A 27327-nucleotide genomic window follows, 5' to 3' on the forward strand; every position below is an offset into this window, starting at 1 on the left:
AATTTGCATTTCCCAAACGGCTGAATATCTTTTTACGTTTTTTTTTTCCAGTTTTTATTTATTTATTTGACAGAGAGAGAGAGACAGCCAGCGAGAGAGGGAACACAAGCTGGGGGAGTGGGAGAGGAAGAAGCAGGCTCATAGCGGAGGAGCCTGACGTGGGGCTCGATCCCAGAGTGCCGGGATCACGCCCTGAGCTGAAGGCAGACACTTAACGACTGAGCCACCCAGGCGCCCCTCTTTTTACGTTTTTATTTGCCTTTTATATGTTCTCTTTAGTGAAATGTCTCTCCATGTCTTTTTTTTTAAATGATTTTTTATTATATTATGTTAGTCACCATACAGTACATCCCCGGTTTCCGATGTAAGGCTCGATGATTCATTAGTTGTGTATAACACCCAGTGCACCATGTAATACGTGCCCTCCCTACTACCCATCACCGGTCTATCCCATTCCCCCACCCCCCTCCCCTCTGAGGCCCTCAGTTTGTTTCTCATAGTCCATAGTCTCTCATGTTTCATTCCCCCTTCTGATTACCCCCCTTTCTTTATCCCTTTCTTCCCCTACCGATCATCCTAGTTCTTATGTTCCATAGATGAGAGAAATCATATGATATTTGTCTTTCTCTGCTTGACTTATTTCACTTAGCATTATCTCCTCCAGTGCCGTCCATGTTGCAGCAAATGTTGAGAACTCGTTCTTTCTGATAGCTGAGTAATATTCCATTGTATATAAGGACCACAACTTCTTAATCCAGTCATCTGTTGAAGGGCGTCTCGGCTCCTTCCGCGATTTAGCTATTGTGGACAATGCTGCTATGAACATTGGGGTGCATATGGCCCTTCTCTTCACTACGTCTGTATCTTTGGGGTAAACACCCAGTAGTGCAATGGCTGGGTCATAGGGTAGCTCAATTTTTAACTTTTTTTTTTAAGATTTTATTTATTCATTCGACAGAGATAGAGACAGCCAGTGAGAGAGGGAACACAAGCAGGGGGAGAGGAAGAAGCAGGCTCATAGCGGAAGAGCCTGATGTGGGGATCGATCCCATAACGCCGGGATCATGCCCTGAGCCGAAGGCAGACGCTTAACCACTGTGCCACCCAGGCGCCCCTCAATTTTTAACTTTTTAAGGGACCTCCACACTGTTTTCCAGAGTGGCTGTACCAATTTGCATTCCCACCAACAATGTAGAAAGGATCCCCTTTCTCCACATCCTCTCCAACAATTGTTGTTTCTTGCCTTGTCTATTTTTGCCATTCTAACTGGCGTAAGGTGGTATCTCAGTGTGGTTTTGATTTGAATTTCCCTGATGGCTAATGATTTTGAACATTTTTTCATGTGTCTGTTAGCCATTTGTATGTCTTCATTGGAAAAGTGTCTGTTCATATCTTCTGCCCATTTTTTGATTTGTTTGTTTCTCGTGTATTGAGTTTGAGAAGTTCTTTGTAGATCTTGGATACCAGTCTTTTATCTGTAGTGTCATTTGCAAATATATCCTCCCATTCAGTGGGCTGCCTCTTAGTTTTTTTGATTGTTTCCTTGGCTGTGCAGAAGCTTTTTATCTTGATGAAGTCCCATAAGTTCATTTTATCTTTTGTTTCTCTTGCCTTTGGAGATGTGTCATGAAAAAGGTTGCTTTGGCCGATGTCGTAGAGGTTGCTGCCTATGTTCTCCTCTAGAATTTTTATGGATTCCTGTCTCACATCAAGATCTTTCATCCATTTGGAGTTTATTTTTGTGTATGGTGTGAGAGAGTGGTCAAGTTTCATTCTTTTGCATGTAGCTGTCCAATTTCCCCAGCACCATTTATTGAAGAGACTGTCTTTTTTTCCACCGGATGTTTTTTTCCTGCTTTATCAAAGATTAGTTGCCCAAAGAGCCGAGGGTCCATTTCTGGGTTCTCTATTCTGTTCCATTGGTCTATGTGTCTGTTTTTGTGCCAGTACCATGCTGTCTTTGTGATCACAGCTTTGTAGTACAGCTCGAAATACGGCATTGTGATGCCCCCAGCTTTGTTTTTCCTTTTCAACAGTTCCTTGGCGATTCGGGGCCTTTTCTGGTTCCATACAAATTTAAGGACTATTTGTTCAAGTTCTTTGAAAAATGTCCTCGGTATTTTGATCGGGATAGCATTGAAAGTGTAGATTGCTCTGGGTAGCATCTCTCCATGTCTTTTGTCCATTTCCTAATTTTATTTCTTACTACTGAGTTTTGAAAATTTTTTATATAGTCTAGATCCTAATCCTTTGTCAGATATGTGATTTGCAAATATTTTCTCTTCATACTCTTAACAGAGTCTTTAGCAGAGCAAATGTTTTTAATTTTTACAAAGTCCAGCTTACCATTTTTTTTCCTTTTATGGACTGTGCTTTCTGTCCAAGTGTAAGAATGCTTTTGCTAGCCCTAGATTTTAATAATTCTCTCTTATGACTTTTCTTCCTAAAAATGTTATAGTTTAAGGTTTTACATTTAGGTCCATGATCCACTTTTTTAAAGTAATCCCTGCACCCAATAGTGGGGCTCAAACTCATGACCCCAAGATCAAGAGTCAGATGCTCTGTCAACTGAGCCAGCCAGGTACTCAGTCCATGATCCATTTTGAGTAATTTTTTAATAAGATGTGAGACTTCAGTCAAGATTCATTGTTTTGCTTATGGGTGTTCAATTGTTTCAGCATCGCTTGTTGAAAAGGCAAACTTTCTTCCACTGAATTGCTTTCCAACTTCTGTCAAAAATCAGTTGGGGATATTTGTGTGGGTCTCTTCCTGGGTTCTCTGTTCTGTTCTGTTGATCTATGTGTCTATCTCCCCACTGAGAACACACAGTCTTGACTCCTGTGCTTTAAAAAAGGCTGCTGGCATGTAGTGGATGTTCAAGGAATATTACTTATTCATTTGCTCAATATATATATATATATATATATATATATATATATATATATATATATATTATATAATTGGTAATATTCTTCCTATTTAGTTTTCAGCAACTTATCTAAAGGCCAAATTTTTAGCAACCTGAGGTTCTCTCAGCCCTCGACATGAGTACCATAAAGTCTCTGCATTAAAAGAACCATAAAGTATGCATGCAGAATTTTGTTTAGAGAAAAATGGATTCCAAAGGATAGAATTTGATCTGTTAATACTCAGCACAAGTACCCAGGAATCACTGGAGCAGTATTTCCCAAATTATGTTCCCTGTTACACTAGTCTTCAAAGATGCTTCTCAAAGAAAGAGTGTCTGGCTGAAACCATGGTGAAACCCTATACATGGTCATATTTTTTAAAGAAATTCATAATATGTATTATCATATCAAAGCATCTAAAAAGTCCTGCAGTAAAATCCGTCCACATCATTTGCTTTAAATAAGGCTTCTCAGACTAACTTACTCATAGAAACCACAGTTCCCCACGTACAGTAACATCCCATGAAATTAGTTCTTGGAGTGTGATCCCCAAAATGTATTCTGAAAAACTCTACCACAGAGCCTTCTCAGAAAGACCTACAGAATGTCAGCTCTGGTGAACATGTTAGGGTCTCTAAGCCAGCAGTTTTCAAAGTCGGTCTGAGGACCGTGTGGGCCCCCAAGACTCAGGGTAATCACAAGGTCAAACGATTCTCCTAGTCACCTTTTCCACTCTCATTTTCTTCCAGGCATGGGGGGTGGGTTGTTTCCGGAGGCAGATGACATGTGCTGACACGTAATTCACAATTGCCTGAGTGCAGAAGTGGATGTGAGAATCCAGCTGTCTTCTATGAAACCAGGCAGTAAGGAGACTTAGCAAAAAATGTAAAACAATACCTCTCTCTCTCTCTTTTTTTTTTTTAACAATACCACTCTTCTCACTGTTTTTTCTTTTGGAAAACACAGGGTTTTTTCATCAAAAGATGTTTATGCACCCAATGAGTTTATTATCATTATTTTAAAACAAAAAAAGCTGTTTTTAAAATTTTCTCAGTTTTAATTTTAATACTGTAAATATCAATGGGTATGATCTCATAAAGCTCTTCGGGGTCCTCGATAATATTAAGTGTAAAGGGGACATGAAAATAGGGGAAAACCGTTTCCCCTTCTCTGCTCACTCTCACACATCAACATTTCTGACGCCAGATGTGCAGGGTTTGCCCACGTCCCGCAATTCTGCGACATCAGCTGGGCGTCCTACAATTCAACTCAATCCTGACCCTGATCGGTATTAGTGCAGACCCCACAGGTTGGGGACTCAGTCCCACAAGACTGTCCCTTTTCCCCTACTTGAGATGCCAGTGGCAAGTCGCCTGCTCTCCCCTGTGCTTCTGACTGGCCAGCTGGAAATTGGGGTTCCCTGACCCCTTCCTCAGGTTCAATAACTTGCTCCCAGAACTCAGGAAAGCACTTTCATTATTAGAGTGCCAGTTTATTAGGAAAGGACACAACTGAGGAACAGCCAGATGGAAGAGATGCAGAGCGCAAGGTGTGGAAACACGGGCGCAGAGTTTTCTTTCTTTTTTTTTTTTTTTTAAAGATTTTATTTATTTATTTGACAGAGACAGAGACAGCCAGCGAGAGAGGGAACACAAGCAGGGGGAGTGGGAGAGGAAGAAGCAGGCTCATAGCAGAGGAGCCTGATGTGGGGCTCGATCCCACAACGCCGGGATCACGCCCTGAGCCGAAGGCACACGCTTAACCACTGTGCCACCCAGGCGCCCCCGGGTGCAGAGTTTTCTGTCGTTTCAGGCACGCCTCGCTCACAGGACCTCAATGTGTGTAGGAACTCGGAAGCTCTCTGAAACTTATACTTTGAGATTTTTATGGAGGCTTCATCATGCAAGCACGATCAATTACTAACTCATTTCCAGCCCCTCTTCCCTCTGCGGAGGTAGGGGATGAGGCCGAAAGTTCCAAGCTTCTAATCCTGGCCTCGTCTTCCTAGTGATCAGCCCTCACCCAGGAGCCCACCAAGAGTCACTTCAATAGAACAAAAGATGCTCCTATCAGCCAGGAATTCCCGACGGCTTAGGAGTATATGCCAGATGTTGCTGGCATTCAGAAAATTAAAAGATTTTAGGAATTTGTGTCAGGAACCATGGCAGAGACCAATATATATATTTCTTATTATGTCACAGGACATGAGACCAAAAAGATTTAAAGCTGCTATTCCAAAGAAATCCCTTTTGGGAGAAACTGAGGCCCTAGCAGGCTAGTGCTGGAACAGGAGCGAGTTCAAATTACAGCCCAGATCTTGTGATTTCTGGTCCAAGGTACTTATTTAACCCCATTTTGCCTCATGTCCTTTTGTGAGCTGATCAAACAGAACTCAAGATACTTGGTGTGGTTAAGAAAATTGAAACCCAAAGTGAACTATTGTTCTGTACTTCTGCGGGGCTGTATCCAGAAGAGGACATACAAACGCAGCAGCTGAGCCAAGAAAGATACAAGAGAGGGAGAGGGACCACTTAGTGCAAGATCACACACACAATGGTGCTTCATTAATAACTGCTGGTAGAATGATTGCCATAAAGTAGGTCCAGAATTTAAATTTTAAATTTAAATATGTGTGTGTGTACTACCTACAAATGCGTGTGTGTGTGTGTGTGTGTGTGTGTGTGTATCTGGGCAAAGTTTATGTCATGTATTATACTTTAGATAGAATAATGCTTTCATTCAGCATTTCATCCCATTAAATATAATTGTTCTTTGACTAAGTGTCGTCTTAGTCGGTTGGTTTCAGGAGAGCAGCCTATCTGTGAAAAGGCAACTCTGGGGGCCCAGACAGTTCACATGTTCAGGCTGACATGAAGCTGGGAGAGTGTGCTACACAGCGGGGCACCCCCTGTCCTCAGCTCTGTGCCCCCGATGCCTGAGAATTCCTGCTGTGGTCAGAGAGAGCAGACATACTCAGGGTATCTGAGGATGGTGCCCACCCCGTCTCGAGGACATCCCTGGGCCCCTGACCTGCCATCTAGGGGCGGAGTGATGACTTCCCATTAGAGGTGGATCAAAGACTTGTCTGTACCCCACGTCACCAATCACTGCCCCTTAGAGCCTGTTACAGTGTCTGAATGCTAGCCCTTGAGCTTTATTCTCTGATTAGGTTGAATGATGCTTTAGTGAAGCTGTTCCCCGGAGGGGGGGGGGAACGAAAGCATGGGTGCTGGTGCACCAATTAGGAAGTCAATCCTGTCCTAGGAGCTGGAGGCTGTAAGGCACTGGACAGACTAGCTTTGCTGGGGAGTACAGGAAGAGCAGGGGCACGTAGCTGATGCCACGGAGAGTAGGCACAGTTTGGGGGTGATGACAGCAGTCCAGTCCCTCCCCAGGAGAACCAAGAGTGGGGACAGGGAGTGAGGAGGACCCCAGACCTTCAGCTCTGGCACAGATGCCAAGACGTGGCCTTTTTAGGCCAACGGATAATAGGGTTGTTGGGGTAAAGGCAGGTACCAGAGAGGGAAACCAAGGGTCTGGGCTATGGTCTAAATCCCAAAGCTCCAAATCTGGGAGTGGGGAGCCAGGTGCAGGATGGAGACCAACAGTCCCAGGAGGAAGCAACAGGAAGCTTGGAGCTTCATTCAGCTTCATTGTGCTGGAGGGAGCACATTCCTGAGGTTGCCTGGTCCTAGCCCCGTCCGAGACCCCCAAGCCGGGGCCTGGGCTCATTTCCTGGCTCACATCAACCCTCTGCTGTCATGAAGTTCTGGCCCTGGTTTATCTTTCTGCCCTCGCTTCCTATTTACTTGCCCTGGTTTTGAGCCAGACTGAACCATTTGTTCTTCTCCTCCTGCATGTTCCCAGTGCCATCTCTTCCTACACCCCCTCTACTCAGAATGTCCTTCCCCATCATCACCCTGCTCCTAAATTCTGTTCCAAATCTTGCCCACCCTCCTGGCCGTATTAGTTTTCTATTGCTGCTGTAATGAATTACCATGAATTTAGTGGCTTCAAACAACACAAATGTATTATCTTACGGTTTTGTAGGTCAGAAGTCCACACAGATATCCCTGAATTAAAATGAAGTTCCTTCTGGAGGCTCTAGGGGGGAATCTGATCCTTGCCCTTACCAGCTTCTAGATGTCACCCTCATTCCTTGGCTTGTGGCCCCTTCCATCTTCGATTTCTCTGATTCACTGTCTCATCTCTTTCTCTGACCACAACCAGAAAAGGTTTCCCTCTTCTAAGGACTCATCTGACCAGATTTGACTCATCTGGATAATCCAGGCTACTCTCCTCATCCCAAGGAACTTGATTTAACTACATCTGCAAAATCCCTTTTGCCGTGGGAGGTAAGCTAGTCACAGGTTCTAGGGATTCAGATGTGGATATTTTGGGCAAGGCCACTCTTCTGCCTTCCACCCTGGCCCAGCTCAAGTAGCCCCCACTACCTTCAAAGCCTCCTTGTTACTATTCTGGGATCCCCTGGCCCTAGGTCTAGGTTTCCCACCAGCCTCTGCAGATCTTCCCCACCCTAGCTCTTATCACCTGGAATTGTAATTACGTGTTGATTTGTCATTTTCCTGCGATAAACTTCAAGGTCAATGAGAGCAGGGACAGGGTTGATCTTGTTTACTGATGTATCCCTGGCAGCTAGGACACTGCCTGGTACACAGTGCTCAACCATATTTTCAGGGGGAAAACTCTTCTATGACATCTCACTTTCTATTTTAAGTTACATCCCGGCCATATGATTTCTCCTCAATGAGACTACACTTCTTGGAAGCAGGGTTCACATGGGGCTTATCTGTGGTATCTCCTGGGGCATCTTGCCAGTGCTCGGCACATATTTGTGGAATTGAATTGAATGCATAGGTTCAGACTCATCTCAATGGTCTGGTTCTTAAACAAAGGGCGCAGGGAGGAATGTGTGAGGATGAGGTGCCCTGGGTCAACTAGGGCTCCCTGGGAAAAGTTTCTGGAAGAGAAGTGCTTGGGGCAGCGATTGGAAAGAAATGAAGGATAAGGATTGGTAGGGTTGAGGGGGCGAGGGCATCCTATGGGAGGACTGGTGTGAGCAAAGTCAAATATGGGAAAGATGGCTGGAGGGGAGTAACCGGAGAGGAGATGGAGTGGGGGAGGGCAGACATGGCAGCCAGGGCTTGGATGCCAGGTGGGGCCCTTTGGATTTGATGCGACAGGGTGCTACCAGGGATTGCTGAGCAATGAGCGTTGTGCTGAAAACAGGGTTGGAGGAAGATGGGATGGAAGCAGAAGGACAGAGGAAGGGAGTGTATTTCAGGGAGCAAAGTGTGGCTGTGGCAGGATATAGGCAGGGGGTTGTAGCTGCCCACGGGGACACCTAGACAGACTAGATTGGAGATAGGAGATAGTGGAGTCAAAGATAATTTGACACCGCAATCTGGGGCTTGAGAAAAGTAGGCCTGGCTTCCATCAGATGAGCAAGACAGTGAACGCAGCATTGGGCACTTTGCATGCTGGGTATCAGAAGGGTGTGCCTTGGAGGTGATGAGAGCCCCATCGCTTTTGTCCCCGTGAAGGTCCCCACCTCCATAAAGCAGATGGATTGGGAGGAGGAAGGTATTTTTCCAGGGCCTGAATTGTCCCTTCTGCACCCATGTGGCAGGCATCCTGTCTCTGCCCCAGCCTATTCACCAAAGCAGACATTCTGACCCCCAAAATGAGCTAACATTTCCATTTATAGATCCCTCCCCCACCTTGTGCTTGCCACCGTTCCTGGTGCTTTGCCAATATAGACTCATTATACCCTCATAACAGCCCCGAAGGTAGGTAATATTAGCCCCATTTTATGGATGTGGAATCCGAAGCTTCCTTAGAGGAGAAGCCAACCACCCACATCCTCACAACCAGGAAGGAAGGGGGGGACCAGGATTCATGCCCTAGTCGTTGAGCTCACTGAGCCGTGGCTTTGTCATGCCATTGTGCCTCCTGCCTGCTGTCCAATGAGGTTAATTTAATTCTACCCAGTTTGGTTTAGCACACATTCCCTGATCACCCACCAAGGGTAGGGTGGTCTGCCAGGTGGTGAGAAATTAAAGAGGCCTAAGGCATGAGTAGGAGAAACAAATATAAACCCAACCACCTCCACACAAGGAGCCTACCACAGTCCACAGTGCCCCAGAGGGGTTTCATTCTGCCTGCACCCAGCCCCTATGCTTGTTCCAGCCACCAACGGCAAGTGTGGGCCACATCAAACCACTCCCAGGACACTTCAAAGCTGAAAGGGACTTTAGTATCCAATCAGCTAATTTTACAGATTAAGGACGCTGAGGCCCAGAAAGGGGAGGTGGCTCTTCCAGGGTAACATAGCTGCTTAGCGGCAAAGCCAGGGCCAAAGCCTAGGTGTCCTCACTGTGGGTCTGGTATCTAGGACTCAGACGGCTCCTCTTTCCCTCACAGCTGGCAAAAAGCTCCCATCTGCCCCTCAGCACCCCAGACTTCCCTCCCTCCCACCAGCTTCCCACTCCCCACTCCCCATGCGGGCCTTGCACACCTTGCCCCAGTCTGCCAGGTCCAGACAGCAGTGGGGCGGGGAGACCAGGTAAGCAGTGGCTGCGCAGGACCCTCCCAGGCCCAGCCTCGCTGCCACCCCTGGTTTCCTTCTCCTCGGGGCGCTGGGCGGGGGGGGGGGGGGGGGGGGGGGGGGAGCAGAGCTGGAGCCTGGTAAATCCTGTGCCGCAAAGATGTGCATCCCTAATTAACATTTCCAGATTGGGAGTGGGGACAAAGGCCTTTATCAGGTTTTTAAGGTTATTGTTGTTGTTACTAGCTTATTGTGTATAAAGTGCTTTCTCTTTATAAAACAACAAGATGAAACAAACTTAGCCCCTCTCCGGACCCCCGAGTTTTGTAATACGAAGAGGGGCGAAGCAGGGCTGTGGGAGTTTTACAGGCCACACCCAGGCAAGACCCTTCCCCGTTTCTGCCTGGAAGGTTGACGCTCCCTTTTCTTGTTTGGTCGGGTTTGAGAAATGCCTTCCTCTCCCTTGCGCGGGAGCCTCCAAGCCCAGGCGAAGGTGGGCCTTGTTACCTTGGCGATAGCGAGGTTGGGCGGAGAGGCGGCTCCCGCAGCCAATAGAGACCGGGAGGGGGCGGGACCAGCTGGTCTGCGGCGGCGGCGGGGCTCACAGGTTAGCGGACTGGGCGTTGGGGGAGGGGTACGGGGGTCTCGGGGGCACCCGGGGGTCCCAGGCCGGCCCGAGACCCCTGATTAGGGGGGCACTGGCCTTGGCTGTCGGACCAGGGCTCCCAGCCTGTGCACCGAAAGTTTTCATCGGGCCTTGAGCGGAGAGGAGCTGCCGGGCGGGCGGAGGCGGAGATGGCGGAGGGCTGTGGAACGCGCCGCGAGGGTCGGAGCCGGGCCTGGTCCTAGGAACTCGAGGCCCCCGGCGGCCGTGTCCCCGGGAGGTCCCCTCTTCCGGGCGCTCCAGGTGGCGATGGAGAGCCAGAGACTTGGAGAGGGAAGGCAGTATTTGGCCACAGGGTTTTAGGAGGCCCTGGAATGCTGAACCCAGCCCCTAATCCGATTCCTACGTCCCGGCGGCGGGAGGGCTAAAGGGCCGAGAGTGCTGGCTATGGTGTGGCCACCTTCCCCTTCCCGACTTCCTATCTCTTATGCAGGTGTCCGGTCTGGCTGGCCTCCCAAGCCTGATCAGCATGAAGCTCCTGTGTTTGGTGGCCGTGGTCGGGTGCTTGCTGTTGCCCCCAGCTCAAGCCAACAAGGTGAGGGGGGTGAGCCAGCAGCACCTCTCGCGCGACCACCCTGCCGGCAGACGGGGCTTCCGCAGAGGTGGCTGCTGCTCCAGCCCTGCCCCTCACTCATCAATGGACCGTAGTAGTTTGGGGAGTATTCTCTCGGGCGCCCGACTGCAGGCCTGCGTAAGGGTGGAGTGAGGGGAGAGGGGTGGAGCGCAGAGCACACATTCTGGATCAGACGAAACCTAGGTGAGATTCCAGCGAGGAAGTTTGTGTTTGGAGGAGTTATCTAAGTTCCCCATACCTTCCTTTGCTCCTGGGTTAAATCGGGGTGGTTATAATGTCTACTACTCTACTTAAGGAGAATCAAGTAATACAGTCTGTGGAAATGCTCCTTAAGTGTGAAGTCCTACACAGCTGGAAGTTTCTGTTACACGGAGGGTGACCAATCCAAGCGCTGGGACTCCTGAGAAATTTCCATTCTTTAGGGGTAAATGACCCAGAACTGCACTTGGGCAGCTCTATGGAATTTAAAATTCTGAAGGTCACCAAGGCTTTAAGTAAGATTGAGTCTGAGGGTTTGCTTCCAGCCCCTCTGGGGAATTCCTGATTGGAATGAAAGTATTTGTGGTGTTGTCTCTTAACCCATTTCAGAGAGGAAGAACTTTCTAAGGGTGTTCCCATGGAAATGATCCACTTTTTGTGTACCCCTGCCCTTTACCTTCCCCTAATCCTAACCTATGTAGTTGGAGATGGGATGGAGTTGGGAAGGGGCTCACCTTTGCTGGACAAAGGTGCGCACAGCAGGTGTGGGGCCCAGAGTCTAGAGCGCTGTCACTTTGCTTGCCACACACACCCCTGCTCCCAAGCACCCTACTGGGGAATGGCAGCCCTAGGCAGCTTTCTGTGAGTCTCCTTTGCCACCTGGACAGTTTCTGTCTTGAGGGTCCTGTGATATTAGCATCCTTTTTGCAGAAGTCATTCCTTGCTGAACTTGGGGATGGGAGAGGTCAAGAGCATTCACATATAGAACAGGGAACTCACAGTTGAAGGTGTTGCTAGAACCTTAAGCCAGGGGCCCTGCCTACTTGCCTACCATGTACTTTCTCTTCCAGAGCTCTGAAGATATCCGTTGCAAATGCATCTGCCCACCATATAGAAACATCAGTGGGCACATTTACAACCAGAATGTGTCACAGAAGGACTGGTAAGGCGCTGTGCAGGCTGGCTCGAGGCTGCTACAACTAGTTGAAGTTTACAGGTGTTTACTGGGGTTCCTGGACCTCTGGAGGATAAGCTGACTTCTGCATTCCCACTAGAGCCTACAAAGGACTTTTTGGTCCATGGTCACACAGCCAGTTGGGCACAGGACCCAGGTGTCTTGAACTCTAGCCTAGGGGTTCCTGGTCAGAGAAGTGGATTTTGTTATTTTGCTTTGATTTGGGTGTTTATGAATAATGCAAAATGGTAGCAGAAAATTAGGAGAGGTAGGTAGTATGCCCACATACGATGGAACCTTTTGTGTACTTTTGCAAAGCTCTGTTACGTGTGTTATTCTGTACCAGTCTCATTAACGCCTTGTAAGGTAGATGGGATAGGTAGTGCTCCCTTTTTAGAATTCTAGAGACTTCAGTTATTTATACTCCTGGAGTCCTGAATTCATTTCTGGATGTTTCCCTTTAAAAATGAGAAAAAGAAGCACAGATTTGTTCAGAGAAAGGAGACCAGCTTAGTGAAGGGAAGTTTCAACACCATATCCTAGAAGGAGTGGCTTAAGGGAGGCTTGACGAGGAGAGGGCTTGGGGACATCTGGTGGCTGGCAAAGACCAGGAGCAGGGCTGGCATGCTCTGGGAGGTGGGGCACATGGGAGTGGGAATCAGTTACGTTCAATGTGGTTTTTTGGTGTAGAATTGGAGCCAGTAGAAACAGCTTCAAGGGTAGCTTCAGGGAAACAGATACAAGTGCGAGCCAAGGAAGCATTTCTAATCCAGGCTGTTTTAAGAGCCGGGAAGCCCCATCCTGGGAGGGATCTGAGCACAGATGGGGTGATTCTTTGCTAAAGACACTGTGGAAGGGACTCGCATCACACGGAGGGGATGTCTAGGTCAGGGTCCCTGCTTGGTTGTGTGTCAATATCGTCAGGTGGGCTTTGAGAAAATACAGATTCCTAGCACCACCTGCTCCCAAGATTTGGGGTTTTGTTGTTTTCTTTCTTCCCAGCTTTTCTGAGATCCGTTAGACATAGCACTTTGTGTAAGTTTAAGCTGTACAACCTGATGACTTGATGCACATACGTATTGTGAAATGTTACCACAATAAGGTTAATATCTCTGTCCCTCACATAATTACCATGTGTGTGTGTGTGTGTGTGTGTGTGTGTGTTAAGAACATTTAAGTTCTACTCTCTTCACCACTTTCAAGTATATAATATAGTTTTGTTAACTATAGTCATGCTGCTGTACATTCAATCTCTTCCCCCTACAAATCGGATTCAGTAAATACTGGGGAGCAGGGGGGCAGGAGTAACATTCCCTTAACATTCCTTAGGTGATTAGGATGCGGTTGGTTCAGAGCAGCTTTTGGGAACTTGGAACTTCTCCAGTTCTGAGATAGTCTGAGTGATTTTCCGAGAGGCAGGCTAGCTAGATGTGCAGACTCGGGATCCGGCCTGCCTGGCTTCAGATCCAGGTTGGCCCCCTGTTCATTGTGTGACAGGTGACTTCTTGTCCAGTGTACTTCAGTTTTCTCATCCGTAAGATGGATGGCAGTATTTTGAGTATTTGTGTGTGTGTGTGTGTACGCGCGCGCGTGCTGGTACATGCCCTTGTCAGTAGGGCACTTAGGACAATGCCTGGCATGTCGTAAGTGCTGTATAAATGTTAGCTAAAATTATTATATATTATCATGCCTTGTTAGAGGCCGCATAGATAATCATTGTCAGACTTAACAGCACAGCCCCTGAAAACTGGAGCTCCTCCCACAGCAGAGACTGTTTCCCTCTGGTTTCGCCTGTCCTGATGGATTCACAAAACCCTAAGATGCGAAGTCCTGGGAGGAGCCCCTGTGACCTCCTTGTATCTTGCGGTTATAGCTCCAATAACATGAGTAAATAAATTGACAGACGGAGCCCGCAGCAGATAATAAGGCTACTTCCCACAGGCAACAGCAGGTTTTCGTACCCCTGTCTCTGGCTGGGGTGATAGGATGGCCGCAAACCCAAGCTTGGATGCCTGCGGAGAAAGGAGTCCCATCTGGACCTCTCAGGCTATAGTTTATCTTCTTCTCCTTAGAAGTCAGAATTAGGGGATTGTTTAATGAATAAGCTTAAGTTGAGAACTTGGAGACAGTCCCATTAAGGGTAGTAGGTGGAAACTGAGGCTGGGCAGGATTCTAGGACCCAGCAACAACATTGGGAACACCCCTATAGGGGTAGGGAGGGGGACTTGACCTGTGGTCTTCCAGCCCTCTGGCGAGGGCCAGAGGAGACCAGTTATGTCTTCAGGTCTCTGCCACTGTCGCCACTCTACTGTCACCTGGGTCCGTGGATGGGAGAATCCTCTTACCCTTTGTTCTGCAGAGCCAAGCCAGAACTGTCTGAGCTGCGGGACTCACAGGTCATGGCCTTTATGTTCCTGCGTGGCTGGTGTCTGCCGTCTATTGTGCTAGGGGTTCTTAACCGCATGCCCGTGGGAGGGCAGAAACCCTAAAGATGCTCTGTTGGTGGGTCTGCCGAGGAGATATGTTGCAGAGGTGGTCCCAGAGTAGGAAAGAACCAAGTAGGTTAGTTCTGTGTCTTTCCGACTTCTAGAGATCAAACCTTTCTAGAGACAGAATCTGTGTTGGAAACACAGCATGCGAAACAAAATCAGACCTGGTGCCAAGAGGGACTGGTCCCTCAGCCCCTCCCTCCGCCCCCTTCTTGCCCAGTGGTTCCTGGGGTGCCCAAGAGAAAACAGCCTGAAAGACACTGATGAATTCAGCCTCCGTTTATAAATGAGGAAACGGGGACCCGGAGGGGATAAATAAATTACTTACAATCTCAGAATACGCGGCGGAGCGGAGAACTAAACCCAGCTTATCTTTCTCTGTAGACCTCTCCCTTAATGTCCTCTGACCAGTCCTTGGAGTCTTTCGATACCACTGATCCCCAGAAAGGTAAATGAAATCCTTAGAGCAAGATCATGTTTAGGGTTTTACTGACTCTCAAGAGGCCAGAGACAGCAGAAGGATTTCAGCTTTTCATTTACTATTCCCCTAACCCCTTTACAGCCTATTCCCGTGAGTGGCAGGATTCCAGTTTGAAGAACCTGGGTTCACTCCTCCCAGCGGCCCCTGACACCCCACCTTGCTTGCCCTTGGCAGGGAGTGTGCACATCCCAGTACAGCGTTCGAGTGGCCTTTGAAACCAGGACCCCGTGTGCCTCAGAAAGGGAGGCATCTGGACCTCAGGAGGCTTGTGGGGACTTCCTGGAGAAGAGAAGGTCCCAGCAGTGATGACCAGTGCTGTCCGTGAACCTGGCCTTGTCCATCAGCTGCTCCCAGACATGGCAGCGTTCGGGGTCTGGAAATGGTGCAGTTAGTTACAGTGGACGATGACCCACTCACGCAGTGAGGAATGATGTGGTGAAGTTGTTACCCAGAGGTGGAACTGGAATCCTCAGGGGTTAGGGGAAATCGCGTATGCTACATACTGGATTTTTAAGGGAACCAGAGGCTTTTAGAGGACACCTCATTTTTATTTCAACACCTGATCTTCACATCACACATCTTTGATGCTTCTGCCAGAAACCCAGGCTGAGTCTAGAAGGACCCTGGGATAGCTCAGAATAGGCCTGGTTGTCTTCAGACACCTGAAAGACCTATAATACGGGTTGTTAACTGTAGTCACCCTGCTGTACATTTGACCTGCTGACCATAGGTCAAGCCCCTCACCCCCATCCCTGCAGGGGTGTTGCCAATGATGTCGCTAGATCCTAGACTCCTGCGCGGCCTCAGTTTCCACCTACTACCCTTAATGAAACTGTCTCCCAAGTTCTCCCCATTGACTCTTGCAGGATTCCTGTCAGAACTGGAAGGGCCTTAAAGGTCATCTGGTACAACCCTTGTATCCCAGAGAGGAGGTCATAGGCCCAGAGCCCCAGACCTGGATGTCCATTGCTGTGTAATGCCTGGTTTGCCTCTGCGCACCTCTGAGAGTGTGGTTGACTTTCCCCAGTGGTAATGATAAAGGTGCATTCTCGAGGTCATTTGCTTATTGTGGTCTGTGAACTGTACCTGTTGAAACCTGCTGATCCGAAGAAGGCTGGGACCGGTCAAGAGGCCCAAGTAAAGAGCTGAGCACAGGCCCAGGGCCCACGAAGATGGAGCGTCACATGGAAAGACGACCCAAGGATCGGGATTTGGGTCCTGACCTCATCGTGGTGGCGATGCCACTTTGCCTTCCTGAGCTCACTTCCCTCTTCCTATACGTGGCGCCTTTGATCTTTAGTTCGCCTTAGTCGGCCGCGTAGGTAAAGGTGGGCTAAGTGGGCATACCGTTAGAACGGGATGCATTTGGCAGGAGCTTGTTCCCTGAGCTTGTCCCCCCAGCCCTGCTCTGCCAGCACCGCGCTGGGTGCTGGGAAGATGGAGAGGACTTCTGTCCTCGAGGAACTTAGCATCCCCCAGGGGAGACCATACAAATAAAGCTGGGATTACAGTGTAGTGTGGTCAGTGCTGTGATAGAGGTGAGTGTGGGTGCTGGCTGCCGCGGGCAGAGGTCAGATCTTTGGGCTGGATCTCGAAGGATGTGTAGAGCTCGGAGTGTGGGAAGGGGAGGTGGCAAAGCCACGTATTCCTGGCAGAAAGCAGATGTGTCAAGGAGGGGAGCATGACTCATTCAGAGAAGAGTCCAGAAGATCAGCAGAACTGGAGGTTGGGGAGTGGGGTAAGGCATGGCAGGGGATGGGCCGGGACAGGGAGGCAGCCTGGAGTGAGGTGGAGCCGTGGGGACCCCAGGGGGAGCAGCTCATTTGGCCTCATGCTAGAGGCCCTGTGGAGGTCTTGACTAGCTTTGGGCTTTAAGCAGGGGGTGACGTAACAGGAGTTTACTTTTGCTGATACCACTCGGCTGCCTGGTGAAGGTAGTATAGACATAGGGCCAGATAAGAGGTGCGAGGGCAATGGGGAGTCCAGGGCATTGGTCCGAGGACAGAATGTTGAGACCTTGAGCTAAGACAGGGCAGTGGGAGGGGCACCTGGGTGGCTCAGTTGTTAAGCCTCTGCCTTCGGCTCAGGGCGTGATCCCGGAGTCCTGGGATCGAGCCCCACATCAGGCTCCTCCGCTGGGAGCCTGCTTCTTCCCCTCCCACTCCCCCTGCTTGTGTTCCCTCTCTCGCTGGCTATCTCTCTCTGTCAAATAAATAAATAAAGTCTTTTAAAAAAAAAGACAGGACAGTGGGAGCCAATAGAGAAGGTGGGTCTTAGACGGTTTTAAGGAGGTAAAATCACCAGCGTTTGGTGGATTCATAGGTGAGAGGAAAAGGGAGTGTCAAGGGTGATTACCAGGTTTGGACGTGGTCAGTGGAGTGGACAGTGGGGGTGCTCTGGGGACACAGCCCCAGGCCTGGGGAGCTGGGGCAGAAGGGTTGCCGTGGAATGCGTGGTCCCTGTGGGCTGTTCTGTGGTGACTAGCGGGCAGCTGGATGGAAGGGTGCCGGGGGGTGGTCCTGACAGGGATTCTAGCCTAAGACTCCTGTCTAAGCCTCACCAGTGCTGACTTGGAAATCTTTGGACTGGGTGAGCCCACGTGGGACCAGGGTGGGGGCGAGCACAGCACGAGACAAGAAGGCAGCTGAGGGCAGCTGTTTGGGAAATGTTGGCATTTTTCGTGGCCACACCGCAGGTGCACTTCAGAGAGCTGGTGCTGGTGGGTTGGGAGGGGGCTTCTCCCCATGCCCTGGGAGCCCCCTCACCTCTGCCCCACTGTCCCCTCCTGGGTTGCCAGCTGCCAGTGGCCCTGCTCCCACCGTCCCATCTGTCTCTGTTGCAGCAACTGCCTGCACGTGGTGGAGCCCATGCCGGTGCCCGGCCACGACGTGGAGGCCTACTGCCTGCTGTGTGAGTGCAAGTACGAGGAGCGCAGCACCACCACCATCAAGGTAGCCTGGGGCTCGGGGCACGGGCCCACTCCGCTCCCTGGCTGCCCGGCACTCGCGGTCTTTTGCTATATTCTGGAACATTCCAAGTATCGGCGGGACTGGCTTCTGGGCTGGCCTAGTCACAGACACGGGCCTGCTTCCCATACCGTTTTGGAGCCAGCTCTGTCCTTTGACAACTGTCCAGTGGCTCCCATTATATGGGGGGCCGGGAACCTGGGAGAGGTGCTTCATGTCACTTTTTTCCTTCTGTTCCTTCCAATTTTCCCTTTCTTCTTTCTTCCATTCATTCCGTAAGCCTCTTTCAGGTGCCTTTTATGGTCTGGGCACCATGCAGGATGCTGCTAATAGAGCAGTAAGCCCGCCCTCCCCGAACACCCAGTCTCACTGAGCTTCCAGAGTGGCCTCAGACTCCTGAAAAGCCCCCCAAGAGCTGTGCACCAGGGCTAGGTGTCTGTGTGGTGGGACCTGGGCAGGGGGCTTCAGCCCCAAACCTCGTTCTCATAGGCTGTTGGGTGAACTCAGGGGAGAAATAGTAAACAAGGCCCACCTTAGCGAGTGAGGGCAGGGGCCTTGTCCGTTCTTCTGCCACTGGGTGGGCTCCACAGGACCATGGCTCACGCTAGCAGAGCTCGTTCACCCGGAGCCTCCCCCCGGGGTTTCCTAGTCCGGGTTCTAACTCTGAGCCAGGCCCCGCGTACCGATTTCTAACTTAAGCTCTTTGTGGCCAGGTTTTCAGCTTACTTCCACTGGTCCTATGGAGAGTCTAGAAATAGCATCGAGAAAGGAATTGAGTTTATCGACACTGCCTAGTGCATCCCGTTTCTCCTTCTGAGGCTCTGCGGGGGAGGCGATGCTCCCTGCTGTCGTCCTGCCCAGACCAGGGAGCTGGCAGCTCCTTCCCTGTGCTGCGGTCCTCCGTGTTCTCACCTTTCTGATGGGAAGCAGCTGTCTGTCCCCTACCGCTCAGTCGTCGCCCCATGAAGCTGTGCAGACTCAGCTCCTTTCATCCTCCCGCCTGAGCCAGCCCCTCCTGGAGCGTCTTCCTCTTGCTCTGAACATGCTCCAGGGCCCCCACCCTCCGGGGACCAGATGGCTGAGACTGAATACTGAGCCAGGTGTCGCCTCTCCCTGTTTGGCAGAAAGGGACTTCCCGATATGGGGACCTCATCAGACATACTTCCTAATCCCTCAAGTTTCCCTCCAGTCCTCCTCCCTAGGAGGCTCTCCCACCCCCCAGCTTCAGCCTATTATAGACTCAGCCTCCATTCCCCTTGCCCTTCCCTGGTACAGGCAAGAGGGCTGACCATTCACCCTGTTTAAAGAGGCATGAACACTGGTGCCCCAGTCAGGGAGGAAGTTGGTCCAGTTGAACTTGACCCTTGACTGAGCTGAGCTGAGCTTTGCCTTGAAAATCCCAAGGTTTCTCTCTTCCTTTTATTACTCATCACAGTCCATTTGGGGCCAAGGCTGTGGATCAGAAGCCAGTGATGGCCAGGCATTGTGGAAGTAGAAAAAGCATGTGAGCCAGAGTCAGTAAATCTGAGTTCAGGTTACATCTCTACCGTTTGCTAACCTTGGAACTTAGGCTGAGTAGTTTAGGCTCAGGGTTCTCAGTCAGGTGAGTACTGGCCGGCCTGTGGGCATTTGGACTCGAGTGAAGGTGCTTCTGTGGTCCCAGTAACAGAGGTGTATTATGACACCATTATAGGGGCTGTGGCTGCCGAGTGTCTTGGAGAGTCCTGTCCTAAATGCCCAGAGTACCACACTGGGAAACATTGAATTAGCCTCACTGATTCTGTCTTTTCTGTAAAACAGAAGTTACTCCAGTATGAGGCTCTCCATGTACGTAAGAGGTTTGTCATTCTGCCACTGGCTGTCACCTCCATGCAGGGTGACTGACAGGAGGCGGAGATGTGTTCTCCAGCCATCCGGGCATACCTTCTTGCCAGCCTGTCCCCCTCCACCCATCGGCGTGCCCTCTCGGGACTGGCGCTCCCCACCTGTCCGTCCTGCACTTGGCAGTGGGGAGTGAGCCCTCGTTCCCTGGGGCTCGGCCTCAGGCCTCTCCACCAGCCGGTTCTTCCCTGCTCTGACTTTGTGTCCCGTTGCTTTCCACCCTTTCTTAGAGACAGCCAGGTAGGACCCACTTCCACACTCCCCACCCCAGGGAGCATCTTGGGGTGTCAGGATCCAGGTGCCTTCCTTCATGATCTGTTGTTTTTATGTCCACTGCCCTTGTGGGATCCCCTCAGTTTAGGGCAAAGCTGGTAAATATGTGGAATAGGGCCCCCGTGTCCCTTCTGTCTTTGCCTCCAAGCCCTCAGCCTCTGGGCCCTTCCCCAGTGCAGCGCTCGAGGTAGCCACTGCCGTCCTGGCCCAGGGTGTTGGTTCACAGGGCAAGCTGGCTCTCTCCCTCAGGTCATCATTGTCATCTACCTGTCAGTGGTGGGGGCCCTCTTGCTCTACATGGCCTTCCTGATGCTGGTGGACCCTCTCATTCGAAAGCCAGACGCATACACCGAACAGCTGCACAATGAGGAGGAAAATGAGGTAAGCAGGTTTCTGGGTGCCGGTACTTCTGCTCACAGGGGGTCCTGGGCTCCCAGCCTGCGAGTCCCCAGGGCAGAACCAGAAGAGCATGCTGGAGGCCTAGGTGGGGATCCGTGTGCCTTACCCCCCATACCCCAATTTGCTCTTCCCCTGTTCAGTGTCCTACACATCACCCAGGCTCCAGAGTTTTCCTCAGTGGGGAACCACCCTTTGGACTTCCAGGTGAAGCAGGAGGTGGCCTGATGTCTGGCATTAGGGCAGGAGGGAGCCATATGGTCCTGGTGGACTGCCTCTCTGGGCCGAGGGGAGATGGACCAACCAGGGCCAGGCACGTAGACATGCCTCATATCCTGGTTGCTCAGATACTGGTGTCAAGCTGGTGGTGGACTGGGAGAGAGCAGGTTCATTCTTTAGTGATTCTGTAGACCGCTGTTGAGCTTGGAAAAAAAAAAATCAAACCAAACTCAAGGGGTACATGATAGCAACCTCCCGATGTTGGTGGGAGAGAACTTAGTCTCAGCCCCGGTAAAGCCAGGGGTACAAGGACCACAGTTGGGAGTAAGAGAGGGAGATTGAGCAAGATCTGAGGAGTCTTCTTGCAGATGACACAGTTGATAATGGGTTGGGTGTGCTCCCTCGTAAGTGAGTGTGTTTGGGGTCACTAGAAATCACCAGGCATTGGCTAAACTGCCACCAGGAGGTCACAATTTAGAATATGTCAAGTGCTGCATTGGAGGTGGAAAAGGGCGGGTACCCCGCCCAGAGGGTCCGGGGCTCAGATCTCCGTGTGCAGCCATTGGGCGTCGTGGATCTGGGCCAGCACAAGCACGAGGACGAGGCCGGGGAAGGAGGGAGGCCTGGCCATCCATGGGCCCTGTTGCTTCTCCTGGGTATGTGGCTGGACCGTTCCCAGTCTGCGTGCAGTCTCCTGCTGCCATGAGCTTGGCCAGAGGGGGAGCAGAGAGGATGAGCCCTGGGAGCTGGGGCCTGGGAGGTGGTGGCGCTGGCAGTTGGGTGGTCTGTGTTCAGGAGGAAACCTTGCGTGCCTACCTGGTTATTAATGTACAGTAATAGCAGCTCTGATGGGGAGGGGCATGGCTAATAAACACGCGGTGATTAGGGGTAATGTGGTAATTGCAGTCCTGGCTGGGGGGTAATTGAGAGATGCGGCCCCGTGATTACACAGGCCGTGCTGCGATTTCTCTGGAATGCATGGCTCTTGGGCATGGCCTTGTTGTGTCTCCTGCCGTCCTGGATGTGGTGCCAGAGGGGAGGGCGGCCTGCCGTCTCTGGGTCTGGGCCCAGGCCCCTCTCCCCGAGGAGACCTGGGGTGCTTCCCACTTTGAGGCTTAGGTCAGAGCTGCCTCTGTGTGAGGGGGCTTTAAAGGGAGAGGGGGGGTTAGACGTGGCCCTCCAGTTCCTGAGAGTAGATCCCGAATCCAAGGCTGTACATTCCTTGGGTGCAGATTTTGGCCATGTAAGGAGGATTGTCCTGTGAGGAAGTGCTATCCGGCCCCATATCCTGGGGGCCTGCGGGGGCCGTGGGGGCCTCAGGCAGCTCTCAAGCTGAAGCTGGCAAGCCCACGCTACACACTGTAGGCGAGATTTCCTGCCCTGGGAGAGAGAGGTGGGAGGGATGACACCCCCTCACCTCCTACCCCGATATTCCAGAAAGCAGTCTAAGGTGTTCAGTCTGTGATGCCCTCACCCGAGGTGCAGCGTCTCTGCGCAGATATGGGGGGCGGGGCAGAGTGCAGCTCCCGGGCACCTGGAGGATGGTTAAGGGAACTCCTTGGGGCAGCCGGGGGTGGGGTCTGCTCACCCGCTCAGCACCGTTAGCACGCACTGCCCCCAGTCCTGGCGCCTGGCCCAGCTCCCCATCCCCTCACCCTGTGATTCTGTGTGGTGTCTCCAACCTAGCTGTCCCTAGGTCGTCCCTCCTGGGGGTTCAGCAGCTCCGTGTTTCTCCTGTGCACGGGGCTTCTCTTCTTCCTGCGGGCCGCGCTGCGTGAGTTACAGACCTCCTGTCTGCCCTCGGGGCTTGAAGCCCCAAGACAGAGCCCAAACCAAGTGAATGAGCCAGGACCATAAAGGCAGTGGGCGAGATCCAGTGTTAGGAGGTGGGCAGTCAGGGAGCAAGTTAGGTGCTTTGGGAAGCTCTTTGTTAGACAGGGGCTGGGGACTTCTCCTCTTCCTGTTAGTCTGGGAAGGAAGGCTTCTTGGCCGAGGCGGTCTTCAGAGCCAGCTCAGAGGATGCGTGAGAGAGTGACAGCTCAGGTGCTGTAGGGACACTGGGGTCAATAACGCCCAGAGATCTCATCTCTCCAGAGACCCGTGCCCCTAGCCTTGGATGGTGAGGGGGCTCTGCTGACCCACCTCTTCCAGTGCACATAGGGAAGGGGCGTGGGGTGGGGTGCAAGGAGAGCAGGTCCCAAGGCCACCTGGCCAAACAGCGGCAGAGCCAGGGCCGAAGCTGCATCTCTGGGTTTATTAGTGGTCTGGGGAGGGTTTCCCTTAAGAAGGAAGCAAGAAAGATGGGCTCTCCCCTGGGGTAAGGGATTTAGCTTTCACTCCAAAAGGAAGAAAGTTGGAACGGGACCTCTTAGGTTCTTTGGAAGTTTGCCTAGGCCCATATAACTCAGTGACCTTGAGGAGGAAACTGTCCAGGCGCCAGTGCCCCTGCCCCACCCCCTACCCCTCAAGTCTGGGATCCAATCAGAGATGAGATCTGGGGATTGGACCACTTCCCAGGTTTGGGGGCCCTTGGCTCCATTCCCCCAATTCCTGTAGCCAAGAGCTCTCATGCCCTGGGGCGAGAGGTCTGGAAGAGGAAGGGAGGCCTCCCCCACAGCCCCAGCCCCAGCGCCAAGGAGGGAGATGAAAGCCTGTCGTGTTCCCTTTGAAAGTGCTGGCAGGCCTCAGTGGGCCCTGATTGCTGAGCGCTGCCTCCCCTGGGATTCCGGCAGCATTAGGCTTAATCCCCAGGCTCAGACACCCTTTGAAAGGAGGAAGCAAGCGTGTTTGCTGGGACAGAAATGGCAAACAGAGCTTTTTAGATGTATGGGTTTGGCCCTCTTTGAAGAGGGAGAAATAAGGGTTTCCTTGAGGCTCTGGGTTTCTCTGCTACTTGCAGCATGGGCCCCCTGAGCTCTGAGGGGTCCTCAGAGATGTCAGCCCTCAGGGGCCTAGAGTTCTAGGGACATGCAGGGAACAGAAGAATGGTGGTGATGATGAGGGCTCCTGGGGTCGTGAAGGAGCCGGGGTGACGAGTGTCCTTTTCCTCCATCTGGAATGGCTGTAATTGTTCTCACCTCAACATCATTGTGATAACGTGTGTGTCAGCTTGCCGAGTGTCTGTTCGTCCTTAAGAACGAGACATCTCTGTGGGGTCTGAACACAGCAGCAGCGTGGTGATTATTGGAGGGAAGGCCTGGGGCAGCAGGAAGAAAGGCCTGGCGGTGAGGGGCCGCGTGTGGAGCAGGGTGGCTGCAGGGCTGGGGGGCGCGGGGGAGGTGAGACCGGGGCGTGTGCGCCTCAGCCAGCCTGGCGGCCTTGATGCTGTGCCCACACGTGTTCTGTCTGTGGTAGCTGAGGCAGCAGGCGGGGTGTCTGCGTGGGGGCACGGCGTCATGGGATGTCCTAGGAAGATGGCTGGCAGCGTGTGGGAGTCTGGGAGAGCTTTGCAGCAGAGAAGCGGTGGGGTTTGGCTACAGCAGGAAGGATTTGGGTTAAACCTGGAAAACTGAGGGAGGCCATGTAGTCCCCGTTTTGGAGGGGCTTTGTACCCGGGCCTTTCCGAGCTGTGTGACCGGGATTCTTTTCCTCTGGGCCATGTTGACGGTGGTTGTTAGCTCTGGCCTGTGCACACCAGGATTTGGGGCCTCCCAGGCCCGGAGAGGAGGGCCTGGCCTGAGGTCCCTGATTCCCAGTGCCTTTACAGGCACTTTGTGCTTACTCCGATCTCGTGGAAAGGTACCGGCTTGCTTCTTTGTTTTTGCATGTTGGCTCTCTCTTCGGAGCAACGAGCCAAAGAAGCAGCCAACAGAGTGCTGGGATAAGAGATACACAGACATGGGTTCCCACCCCCACGCAGCCCCTGCCGTGCTGTGTGACCTTGGGCAGCAAGAGGACTCCTCTCCCATGGCCTCAGTTTCCTTGTCTGCAGACAGGAGTAATGTTACCCAGGACCCCCAAGCCTAGGGATAATCCACGTAAAATACTTAGCAGAGCCCCTGGCACACAGTGACCCTTGTCATCGTCATGGTACTCTGGTCCCCGTCGGGACCCAGGCGCCTTCCTCCTGTCCAAGCTGCCCTGCCACCTCCCTGAGTCGCCCCGAGACCCCGCATCAGAGGGAAGGGGCTGGAAATGGTGTGATTTCTCTCCCGCCTCCAGCTGCTGTTCTGCAACAGATGAGGCCCCACTCCGGGCCGTCTCTAGAACAGACGTGGAAGCTTTAATACCTTTTAATCAGACTATTAGCAATGGAAACACGGAGGCTCTCAGCAGCAGCTTTCCCCCACTTAGGAGCTGTTTGTTAAGACTTTACATGAAGGGGAGACAAATGATACTGTGGTCATGCGGTGAATTTCAGCATGTTCCCTTAATGCTCTGCTCTTGGCTTCCTCTGGCTTCCCCTCCTCAAGACGGTCTCTTGAGCTGCGGAGCCGTCAAGGAGAAGCTGGGCTGAAGCCGGCCCATCCCTCCAAGCCTGCCTCGGGCTCCCACCCCCGCACTCCTCATGGGACCTGGCAGGGGCGAGATGAGAGGTGGGGAGGGAGAGAAGCCCCCTGGGCCCCCAAAGCCAGGATAGCCAGATCCCGGTGGGCCCACAGCTTCCCCAGTGGGGCTTCAGTGCCCACCTCCCCTACCCGGCCACGCGGAGGCTTGCCCTTGGGCCCTGGTAGCACCCAGCTGGTGCAGCTGAACCAGGAAGGGACGGGATTGGAAAGTGGTACTGTGCCATGGTCCTTTTTCAAAGGCAGCTCCCTCTGGCAGCAGTCTGCCAGCTTTCTCCCCCTTTCTCCCGCCTCGGAGACCCCAGAGCTGGCATCTGACGGGAATAGTTGCTGTGAGTTGAGCGCTTGCTAGCTGCCAGGCACCGCCAAAGCAGCCCCCATCTCACGGACAGGGAAATAGGTTACGAGCAGGAGCTAACTTGCCTGGGGTCATATTCCGGTAGGTGTCAGAGCCGAGAGTCAGAGCCGGGTTTGTTTGAGTCCACGGTGTTCTTAACCCCTGAGCCGAACTGCCGGGGAAGAAGAAAATGAAACATTTCTCGAGCTCCTACTCCGTGACGGCCAGCATACTAAGAACTTTATATATATGATTTTATTTAACCTTGCGTAGCCATCTCCTCATCCTAAACCATGTTTTTCAAAGTATGGGTCACAAGCCATTAGGTCATGAAATCTGTGTCATGAGTCATGACCCGCATTTTAAAAACTGAAGGCGAGCAGCGCAAATATCAGAATGCCTCCTACTACGTGTCTTATAAAACTTGTTTATTGCGCATGCATAGGTTTGTGCACGCACACTGGGCCATCAGGTACATGTTAACGCCTGCTGACAGAACAGTCAAAAAAGTCTGAAAAGACGGGCTTTATTAAATTGAAGCTTGGAGGAATAGTCACTTGGCCAGGGACCCAAAGCTACCAGGTGGCTAAGGCTGTCCCTCTGTCCCAGCTCCTACTGTAGGCCCTGTGGGGGAGGTGGGAATGTGAGGCAGGGAGACGATGGCCCCTGGGAGTCCAGGCCTGGAACCCAGGAGTCTTGACTTTGGGCTCAGTGCGCCCCCTTCCTGACGCTTTCGGCACCTGCGTCCTCGGTGTCACTGGGATCCTCAGCCTTGTGGGCTAAGGAAGCCTTCCTCAGGGTTCTGGACCCGGGCCCCTGGGGAGGCAGTGTCCCCCACGAGACAGTGACTCAGACCTCTACAGCGACAGTGAACTACCTCCCAGCCTCACCCCTAGCCGGCCACCTCTCTGCAACTGCCAGCTCTCTCTGCCTCCCCTACCTTCGTCTAACACACCCCTCCCTTCTCCCCAGCCTGGCAGCTGCGAGGCGACAGAAGCTGTGCCAGCGCGGGGCGTTAGAAGCAAAGTTGCATTTACTGGGCGGCCTGGGCTTAGAAAGGTGTGCTAATCCCTTAAGAGATGTGTGGCAGGAGATAAGAGGCAGGGAGAGCGAGGGAGGAAATCCCCACGGGGGTGTGGGCCTGGCCCTCGGCTCTAATTCCCCCCAAAGATCAGGTTGGGGTCCTGCAGGAAATGCATGGGCTCCGGAGCTTCAGAGGTAGAGAGGTGGTAATTAGGGGAGCTGCTGCCTTTGACAACAGAAGCGGTTCTGAGAGCAGAGGGAAGGGGATCGGTGGGGCACAGAGAGAAGGAGCCGAGCTATCCTAACCTGTCAGAGAAGAGTGGGCCAGGGCAGGCTCTGGAATGGGAGTGCCGGGTTTGAACTCTAAACTTCCATCCCTGCCAGACTCCCTGAGTGAGTGACATCCCTTCTTTCCCAGGGGCAGTCAGCTGGGTGTCCCAGCCCCTGGCAGAGCAGCTCCTGTGCGGACTTCTCGGTGGGCCCATCTTCCCCACTGGCACCCGTGTGCTCCCTGCCCAGGGCAGCCAGGCCCTAGCCCCTGGGTCTCCCTGCTGTGCCTGGGCTGTGGCTGGCAGGGCAGGGGGGTTCTGCAGCCTGATAACCACCCTGGGACACACTGATGCCTTTCCTCAAGCCACAGATGGCATCAGGGCATCTGCGCCGACCCATGAGGTCCTGAGGCCAACACTCAGTATTCCTCCTGAGGGCCAGAAATCAGCCAGTGGGGCAGAGCCAGGGACCCGACTTGAAGTATAGCTGTGTGGTAACGGCGACCCCAGATCATACTCCTCCCAGAGCTCCCCCTTTCCCAGGCCCCGCCCCACAGGTTCTCCAAACACCGAGGCTGCAGCTGGCCTGATGCACTGGGCAAGGCCCTACGGACGACAAG

The 27327-nt window shown here is 52.2% G+C and overlaps 1 protein-coding gene across 3 annotated transcripts in view; it reads left to right on the forward strand.

Moving 5' to 3' along the window:
* The first annotated feature begins 10027 nt into the window (after positions 1–10027).
* The window catches only part of TMEM9 (transmembrane protein 9), a 32869-nt gene continuing 15569 nt past the window's right edge, over positions 10028–27327 (forward strand). For 2 of the 3 annotated variants that reach the window (XM_045787704.2, XM_045787702.2), the window contains exons 1-5: positions 10096–10384; positions 10575–10676; positions 11765–11856; positions 17681–17789; positions 20208–20339. In XM_045787704.2, the coding sequence (XP_045643660.1) occupies positions 10611–10676; positions 11765–11856; positions 17681–17789; positions 20208–20339 (399 nt within the window). In that variant the 5' untranslated portion in view covers positions 10096–10384; positions 10575–10610. The other variant, XM_045787703.2, reaches the window with a different exon arrangement.

This window comes from Ursus americanus, chromosome 2, assembly GCF_024610735.1.
Source record: "Ursus americanus isolate L20-20 chromosome 2, mUrsAme1.1.p, whole genome shotgun sequence".
NCBI lineage: Eukaryota > Metazoa > Chordata > Mammalia > Carnivora > Ursidae > Ursus > Ursus americanus.